General features: G+C 55.7%; 1 protein-coding gene across 1 annotated transcript; it reads left to right on the top strand.

Annotated features, from left to right (window-relative positions):
* Positions 1-4,708: 4,708 nt before the first annotated feature.
* Positions 4,709-6,796, top strand: LSCM1_06082 (uncharacterized protein; the record flags this gene model as incomplete). Its single annotated transcript, XM_067323514.1, has 1 exon — positions 4,709-6,796. The coding sequence occupies one exon, from the start codon at positions 4,709-4,711 to the stop codon at positions 6,794-6,796; it is 2,088 nt and encodes a 695-aa protein (XP_067178619.1).
* Positions 6,797-8,787: the final 1,991 nt, after the last annotated feature.

Below are 8,787 nucleotides of genomic sequence, written 5' to 3'. Positions count from 1 at the left end.
TGCGCATGCATGTGCACTTCGCGTGTGCATATGTGTGTGTGTGTGTTTCACAACTCTTTTGACGTTGCTGCCGTTTTTTTCTGTTTGGTCTTGGCCTTGATTCTATTTTTTCCCTTTCTCAGTTCAGCTCCTCCGCCCCCCTCCCATTTCTCTTCTATCTCCCCCCACTCTTCCTTTTTCATCCCCTCACATCGGCATCGAAGGCCGCCCACCTACCCAAAACACACGCACACACAGCAGGGCCTACGCTGCACGCAGAAGCAGCGTGCTGCGGTGCGTTTGACGGTGAAAAGAGACAAACCGAGGCAAACGGGTAGGAGCACTGTATTGCGTTCGTCTTGCGGCGCTCAACAGCGAACAGTAGAAGAGGTCGAGAAAAAGAGAAAGAGAAAATCGGAGACGAGAGGGAGAGAGAGAAGCAGAGAAGCAAACAAACAGAGAAGAAGCACACACGCACACACACACACACACCACACCACACACGCAAACATGCGTCAGTGCCGTTTTCTTCCCCTTTTGTCTTTCTTATTCTTTTTGTTTCCCTTTCTCCCTTCGTTTTTCCATTTCACGCAATCGTGCGGGAAAGAGCGAACGCAATTTTCTGAGAGGTCTCACTCACGGCACCTCTCTTTCTCTTCTCTTACACCACACACACACACACTAACACACACACGCACACCATTCGCACAATAGAAGAAGAGAGGAGGGGCAGCGATGCCGCAAAGACGTGTTTTCTGTGCGCTTCTCTGCCCCCCCATCTCTATCACTGTTGTGCGTATCCCACCGCTTTTGTAGTTTCCTTTTTTTTGTTTCCTCGTCGCTGTTTCCCCTCTCCCCTTTTTTAAAACCCTCCCCTCCCTGTTGCTTCCCATTTTCGTTTCTTTCCCTCACTTCACTCCAAAAGACACATGCTCCGAGAGAGCGATTGTGCCTCCAGTGACCCACCCACCCACCCTCTCTCTCTGAGTTACACACGTGTCTGTGAGTGTATCTGCACGTGGCGACGTGTGTGCGTGTGTGTGTGTGTGTATCGTCTTTGCGCTCTTTTCGCTCCTGTCCATTTTTTTCCTCTTTTTCCGTGTATGCTGGGGATAAGTGGAGGTGAGCGGGGAGAGGGGGAGCGAGGGCAGTGCCAGGTAGAGTGATGCGTGTTCAGGTCTCCCTTCCCTCTTCCCCGTACAACGATTTCTCCCTCACGCGACCACCGCCTGCACATCTCCCCCTTCTGAGGCGCTGTATGGGTGCTGTGCATCTGCTGTGTTACCTGTGTCGTTCTGCGACACCTTCGTACAGGTTTTCACGCTGCCGCCCTATCCATACCTCTCTCTCTCCTTCTCCCCCCTCGCGTATCCTTTCTTTCGCCTCGTCGTTCACCCTCCCCCCCCGCACCCCTTCCGTTCTTCTTCTTCGCCCTCGGCCTGTGTGTCACCACATTTTATAGTCGTTTCCTGTGCCTCTTCTCCCCCTCTCCCTCGCTCTGTCTCTGTCTGTCTGCCCGTCTGTCTGTCTGTCTCTTCATGCACCCTTCCGTTTCTCTGACTGTTCTATTCAGCGCTTTATTGCCCTTTCTTTTATTTGTGTGTGTGTGCGTGTGCATTTTTTTTCCATGGCTGACATACCTATCTTTCTCTTCTCTCACTCACTCTCTATACGTATACAATGATATACTAGCGTGGCTGTTCATTTTTTTCGTGCTGTCGTTGACGTTGTTCGACCTGTTTTGCCTCCTCTTTATTTTCTCTATTCCTTCATTTATTTTTGCTCGTGATTGTGTACATAAGCGTATGTAAGTGTGTGTGTTTGTGTGCGTGTGTGTGTAACTGCGTTTCTTTTCCTGAACTTTTTTTTCGCTGTCGTTGAGTATTTCTTCTATTTTTTTTTTATTTTGGTCTCCTCCCCTGACGTTTGTCTTCTCTCTTTGTTGTGATCTGGCGTTTGTTGTGGCGTTGGCGCGCGCATCAAGTAACACGTAGCACATGGTCTCGGCCTATCCTCTCCCTCTCCTTTTTTTCCTTTTTTTCCTTCTTTGTCTTCCTTCCGCGCGCGCGCGTGTGTGTATGTGTGCGTGCCTTCGCCTTCGCCATTCTTCTTCATCGCTAAAGCACTTCTTCCCCCTCTCCCTTTCCAAAATAAAAAAAACACATAGAGTTTTTTTTTGGTTGACTTCTCATTATCGCGCGCTCTCTTTCCTCTGTGAACCCCTTCTCGTTTTGGTGTGCGTCTATGCCTGCGTTGGGATACGGCTCGTTTCTCCCCCCCACTCCCCCTTCCTCCCCTCCTCCACTACACCTCTTTCACTCCCAACAAGCTCATACGTTCTTCTCGTCTTTTTCCTCTTGGTGCGCATCTGCCCCCCTTCCCCCTCGTCCCCCTCTCTTTTTGGGCCCTTTTAGGCAAGGAAAAGGTTGCTGGTCTTCCGTCGATGCTTCCGTATCGTGTGCATATATGGTTGTGTTGATGTACTCGCAACGCTCTCTCTCACGCTCTATGCATATGCCTGTGCGGCTACGCGTAGGTGCTGTGCTGACCTGTGATGTGTCTTTTTTTCTTTGTGAAGCAAAGATGCGCATCGACATCATCATTCCTAAGGTAACGGCAATACGCGCTTGATATCGTTCTTCACGCCCAACCGTTTCTCAGGTTGCCTAAACTTTCTCTCTCTTTTTTCTTGTCCCTCCCCTCTTCCTCCTCTGCTCCTTTGCTTTTCCTTTCCAGTCTCCCTCCCCTCCTCTCTGCCGACTCCCAGTCCCCCCACTCTTCGCTGCCCCACCAGAGCATCTTCGCAACGCATCACACATATCGGTACGCTAAGCGGATCCGCCCAGAGAGAAAAGCGGAAAGGATCCCAAGAGGCGCTCGATTTCGATGACGACGCGCCATGACTCATTCTGTCTCCTTCCCTCTCTTCCCTCACTTTCTTGATCGGTGCCTTGGGCTTTGCTGTACGCGTTGGTGCTCGTGTGCGTCTCTGCGCGTGTGTGTGTGTGCATGTGGGCTTCATGAGAGCAAAATGTGCTTTGTCTTCCCCCTCTTTTCTTTTCGCTATGCTTTGTGATCTATTCTCTGATAATGAGGGGTCAGCTCGGGACGAGGGGCATCAAGGCTCAATGGATCACTCTCTCTGTGTGTGTGTGGTGGTGGTGGGGAGGAGGAGCCGAGCAGCTCCTCTTCTTGCTAACGCCGAGCCGCTGCTAGTGGTAGCGATCGCAGGCACCCACGACGTGCGGGGGGGCGAGAGCGATGCTTCGCTGCGGATGTGGGCGGCAAGGTCCTCCTCGGCGTCGCATGCTGGCGGCCCGCGACCGGAAAGAGGCTCGTGCCGTGCACGCAATCGGCAAAGCGACAGCATGACTTGAGCGCGTCTCACTCGGCCCTTGCTTTGCGCACGGATGTGTGTGTGTGGGGGGGAGGGGAGGGGAGTGCCTCTGCCACGGCAAGGGGAACGGGGGAGGGGCGGCCCGTAGGGGCTGGTGTGGCGGCTCGCGACCTGCGACGCGAGGGCTTCGTAGGATTTGGGACAGGGGCTGCACTCAGCTGGTCGAGTGTGCGCATTGCTGTAGCACCGGTCTAAGACTGCATGGCGCCGCGCGATGGGGCCTGCGCGAGAACGCCGGGTGGAGCACTGCGGAGGTTCAGTATTGCTCTAAGGACTCATGGACATGCTGAAAAAAATTTGGAAAAAGCAAAAATGAGGTCGCTCACTGCTACGCTGACAAGCAGGGCGCGCGTTTGTGTCTCTGCGTTGACGCCCTCGGGCATCGTATTCCCCCCTCCCTCCCGATGGCATTCCATTTCCGTAGCCCTGCGAACCCCTTCCCCTCTCACTGTAGTGTTGGCGGCTTCAGAGAGGTACTGTGTACACTTCTCCGACTCCCCTCTCCATTGCCGCTATGAATGACCGACTCGCTCACCCCCTGCCCACATTTCCTTGCTCACATTCCTTCAGCGATATTTTTTCTACCACAATCGCCCCCCCACCCAGCTCCCCAAATACATAAGCACAGGCTCGTACACGCACACCCACAGACACTCGACACAACTTTTTCTGCCCAAGTACGCTCGAAGAAGATATACATCAAAGAGCAGAGGCCACTTTATTCTCCCTCGGCCCTCCCCAGCTTTGTCTTTCTCTTCGTCTCCTCCTGTGCGTTTTCCTTCGCCCCGATCTCCCTTTTCGTCCTCCACCACCCTCGCCCCTCCCCTCCACAAGTAGTGACTGAAGGGCGTTTGTGCGTTGTATTTCTTCAATACCTTTCCGCTTTTATATGGTTACGTTTTTTGTCCTGTTTCATAATTGACCGTGAGACATTTGGCCGTTTCCTACACGTATAGGTTTATCGGCACCTTTTTTTTTACTAGATACAGAGACAGACATTTTCGTGTGTCATCTCGCTCTCTGCCTGCCTACCCCCTTTCCTTTGCTCCCTCCTTCCTCCCGTCATCGACTGTCACCTTTCTTTGTCTCGTACTTGGCGCTCGCCCCCCATTGCTCGCTCGCTCTGCTGCGTTTGCGCCCTCTTTGCCCGTGCTCACGATATACACAACACTGACTCATATAAGTCGGCCATTTCGTCTCTCGCGAGGAGTGCGCCACAGCGGGTGGTAAACGTAAGGGTGAAAAAGAGAAACGGAGCGCAGTAGCTGAACGCAAACAGCTGCAGGAAAAAGAGAAAAAAACAAAGAAGGTAAAAGCACATACGCCTCGAAGATGAGCGCTGACATTGTCTCGAACTCGGTGATGCCGAACAGCCCTCTTTCTGACTCGCAGTATGTGCGCGACTTCCAGAGTGTGCTGGACTCGAACGTTGTCGAGTCGACGGAGGAGAACAAGAAGAGGTCGCACGTCGGCCCCCACCTCGGCTCTCGAAATCACATTTACGAGTACTCCATCCAGCACAATGATGCCTTCTGGGCTGAGATTGCGCGGCGTGACTTCTACTGGAGCCAAACCTGGGCCGATGACCAGCACGTCAAATCTTACAACTTCGACAAATCTAAAGGCCCGATCTTCGTGAAGTGGTTCGAGGGCGCCGTGACGAACGTCTGCTACAACGCGTTGGACCGCCACCTGCCGGCGCAGAAGGACCGCGTGTGCTTTTACTTTGAAGGCAACGACCCGAGCGTGACGGAGACCATTACGTATGGTGACATGTACGTCAAGGTAGTGGAGCTGGCAAACGTGCTGAAGTACCAGTACGGTATTAAGAGGGGTGACCGTGTTGCCCTGTACCTGCCCATGATCCCCTTCGCTGCGGTCGCCATGCTGGCCTGTGCCCGCATCGGCGCAATCATTACCGTGGTCTTCGGCGGCTTCTCCGCCCAGGCGCTCAGCTCGCGTCTGCAAGACGCTCAGACGAAGCTGCTCATCACAGCCGACGCGTCCTCGCGCGGCACAAAGCCGATTCTTCTTAAGGAGGTGGCAGACGAGGCGCTGAAGGAGTGCGAGGAGGCAGGCATGCCCATCACATGCCTCGTCATCGAAAACGTGAGCCGTCAGAGCTGCAAGATGAAGGAAGGCCGCGACACCTGGTACAGCGATGCCCTTGCGCAGTTGACGCCAGAGCAGCACAAGGAGTGCCCGGTGGAGTGGATGGAGGCGGAGGATATACTCTTCCTGCTGTACACCTCGGGCAGCACTGGGAAGCCCAAGGCCATCGTGCACACAACGGCGGGGTACATGGTGTACGCCGCCACCACTTTCAAGTACAGCTTCGACTACCACATGGACGACGTATTCTTCTGCACGGCAGATATTGGCTGGATCACGGGCCACAGCTACGTCGTCTATGGTCCCATGATCCACTGCGCCACGTCAGTTCTGTTCGAGGGCCTGCCGAACTACCCTGACTATTCGCGCTGGTGGCAGCTTGTGGAGAAGTACAAGGTCTCCATCTTCTACACCGCACCGACCGCGATCCGCTCTCTCATGCAGGCCGGCGACGAGTACGCCAAGGCGTGCGACCGCAGCACCTTGCGTGTACTCGGCTCCGTGGGCGAGCCGATCAATGTGGAGGCGTGGAGGTGGTTCCAAACGGTGGTGGGCGACGGTCATTGCGATGTGTCCGACACGTGGTGGCAGACCGAGACGGGCGGTCACATGATTACACCGATGCCGGGTTGCACGCCAATGAAGCCCGGTAGTGCAACGCTGCCGTTCTTCGGCGTCGAGCCGGTCATTCTCGACTCCAAAAAGCTGAACGAGATCTGCGGCCCGGCGGAGGGCCTGCTGGCGATTCGCGCGCCGTGGCCCGGTATGGCCCGCACCATCTTTGGTGACCATGCCCGCTTTGAGCAAGTCTACTTTGCTGTGGACGGGTACTACATGACAGGCGACGGTGCTCGCCGGGACTCGGACGGCTACTACTGGATCACTGGCCGCGTTGATGACGTACTTAACGTGAGCGGACACCGCATCGGCACCAGCGAGATCGAAGATGCGGTCAACGCCCACCCGGCTGTCGTCGAGAGCGCTGTGGTCGGCTTCCCCCAAAACATCAAGGGCGAGGGCATCTACGTCTTCCTGACCTTTCAGCAGGGGACGGAGGTGACGGTCGAGTTGCTGGCGGCGGTGAAGGCGACGGTGCGCAAGGTGATTGGCCCGCTGGCCACCCCTGACGTGTTGCATCCCGCGCAGGAGGGTCTTCCCAAGACGCGATCCGGCAAGATTGTGCGTCGTGTGCTGCGGAAGATCGCCACGCACAGCGACGATGACCTTGGCGACATCTCCACGCTGGCCGACCCAAGTGTTGTGGAGGCGCTGAGGCGCTCGCGGGAGAAGTGGGTGGATGCCATGTAGGAAAAAAGGGGAGGTGATCCATGAAGGGAATCACACGAAAATAAAAGACAGAAGAAAAGAGTGGACGAAGTGCAGAGGCCAGAGAAAAAGAGCGGCAGAGCTGCTCGCACGCGGGGCGCAAGGAAAACAAAGGGGCATACGTGAGGATCAAGCGAAGCCGGGCATGCGCTACTCGACCCCTCCCCTGAACTTCCTACGGCAGCCTCTGAAAAACAAAGAAGAAAAAAGAACGAGCCCTTCCCCCTTCCCCCCGCCCTCCTCTGCATATGAAGGGGTTGATCACACTACACTCAGCGGTTGTGTGCGCGGGTGCGGGGGGAGGGTGAATGATTGTGTGTGTGTGGGGGGGGAGGGTAAGGGCAAGGACGGGCCCGTCGCTGGAAAAGGAGAGCGGGACGGAGGGCCGCAAACGGTGGGGAAAGGTGCTGGCGGCCGAGCCATGTGTACAGAAATGCGCTTTGGTGGCGCTTGTGGTTCAGGCTGTCAGCGTGTATGCTTGTGCCGCCAGCATAGGGCAGTGCTTCCTGTTTTTTTTCGTGTTTTTTTGCAAGAGAGGAAGAGAGGCATCCAAGATGAAGAGGGAGGTTTGCGTCGCTGCTGCTGCCCAGCCAGTGGGGCCTCTATTTTCTTCTTATTCCCTCGTTGAAGGCAGCGCTGTACCCCCGGCCACCTCGGAGTGGTATGTGGGCGCCTTTTGCGCCCTGCGGGAACGCCAGACGCCGCGGCCTCCGCCCTCGAGCTGAACCGTGTGTGCGGCCCACTAAGGGTCGTGGCGCGCCGTCCGTCTGGGGGTCTGCCTGGTGCGGTGTGCGCCGCGCGCATCTGCGAGGAGGAGGCGGGGCGATGGGCGAAGAGCCCGCTAGGCGCGCGGCCCGACGGCACGGCAGATGGCTGGCTCTCGAGGAGCAGGGGTGGACCGTGGTGCGGCAGAGGCATGGCGTGCGTGTGTGTGTGCGCGCATCTTCGCTGATAGGGTCCTGGCAGAACAGAGCGTGGTGCCAAAGCGGGGGACGAGGTGCAAGCGGGCGAGTGTGCCCGGAGGCACCCTGCTGCCTCGCCACGACACAATGGGCCCCTCCGTGGGGGAGAGGAAGTCCCTGAAAAGGGGAAGGAATGAGGAGCCCTTTCGCAAGGAAGAGGGCGGGAGCGCGGCAACGAGTCTCGCTTGTGGGAAGGAGAGAGGAGGAGCTGGGTGGAATTTCTCAGAGCGGCAGCGAGAAAAGTAACCGTAACGTGCGCTTCGCGCAACATGCAGCGTGCATGACCAATGCGGTGAGGAGAGGATCACGTAAGCGAAACTGAAAGGCAAAACTGTAAGTATCGCGGTGCTCCCTTTTACAGCCTATCGAGGAGGTTTCACTTTTGTTTTCCTCGCTCTTTTCTGTCTCGAGAGTATCTTGGTGGCAGCCATATCGCGCGCGCACTCTCTCTCTTTGCGTGAGTGCCTGACCACATTGGTGCTTTTGTATCGTGCGGGTGTGGAGGCCTGTCCACGGCGCTCCTTCACAGTTTTCACTTTCGTCGCCCTCCTCCCTTTCACCCCACTCCGTGCCCCTTCGCGCATCTCTGTATCGGTTCTTTTTATTTTATCTTGCATTCTTCTCCCTCTCTTTTTTTTTGTGGTTGCGCTCTTCTCCATATTCAAGTTACCGCTTTCTTTACTTATGCACGCCGCCCCGCCCCTCTCCTCTTCCTTTTCTCTCGTTTGCTTATCGAATGCTCCGTTTCTTTTTTTTTTCACTTTCTTCCCCCCCTCTTATATATCCACTGGAACAGAAAGAAAGGAAAACGAGGCTCGTGCGCCTCTGCGTTCCTCTCTCTCCCCCTTTTTTCATCTCCTCAGCCACCCTCCCGTCATCTCCACGAATCACCACCCCCCACTCTGCCTACTGTATCTGCGTCTATTTTTTTCCTTTTTTCTTCCTTTTTCTTTTTTGGTCAGTGCTGTCGGCGTCTTCTACTGCTGCTAACTTTGAGGGGCGGCTCCTGAT

This window comes from Leishmania martiniquensis, chromosome 23 (genome assembly GCF_017916325.1).
Source record: "Leishmania martiniquensis isolate LSCM1 chromosome 23, whole genome shotgun sequence".
In the NCBI taxonomy this organism is placed as follows: domain Eukaryota; phylum Euglenozoa; class Kinetoplastea; order Trypanosomatida; family Trypanosomatidae; genus Leishmania; species Leishmania martiniquensis.
Note: the sequence above shows the minus strand (reverse complement) of the source record. Positions and strands in the feature narration are given on the sequence as shown.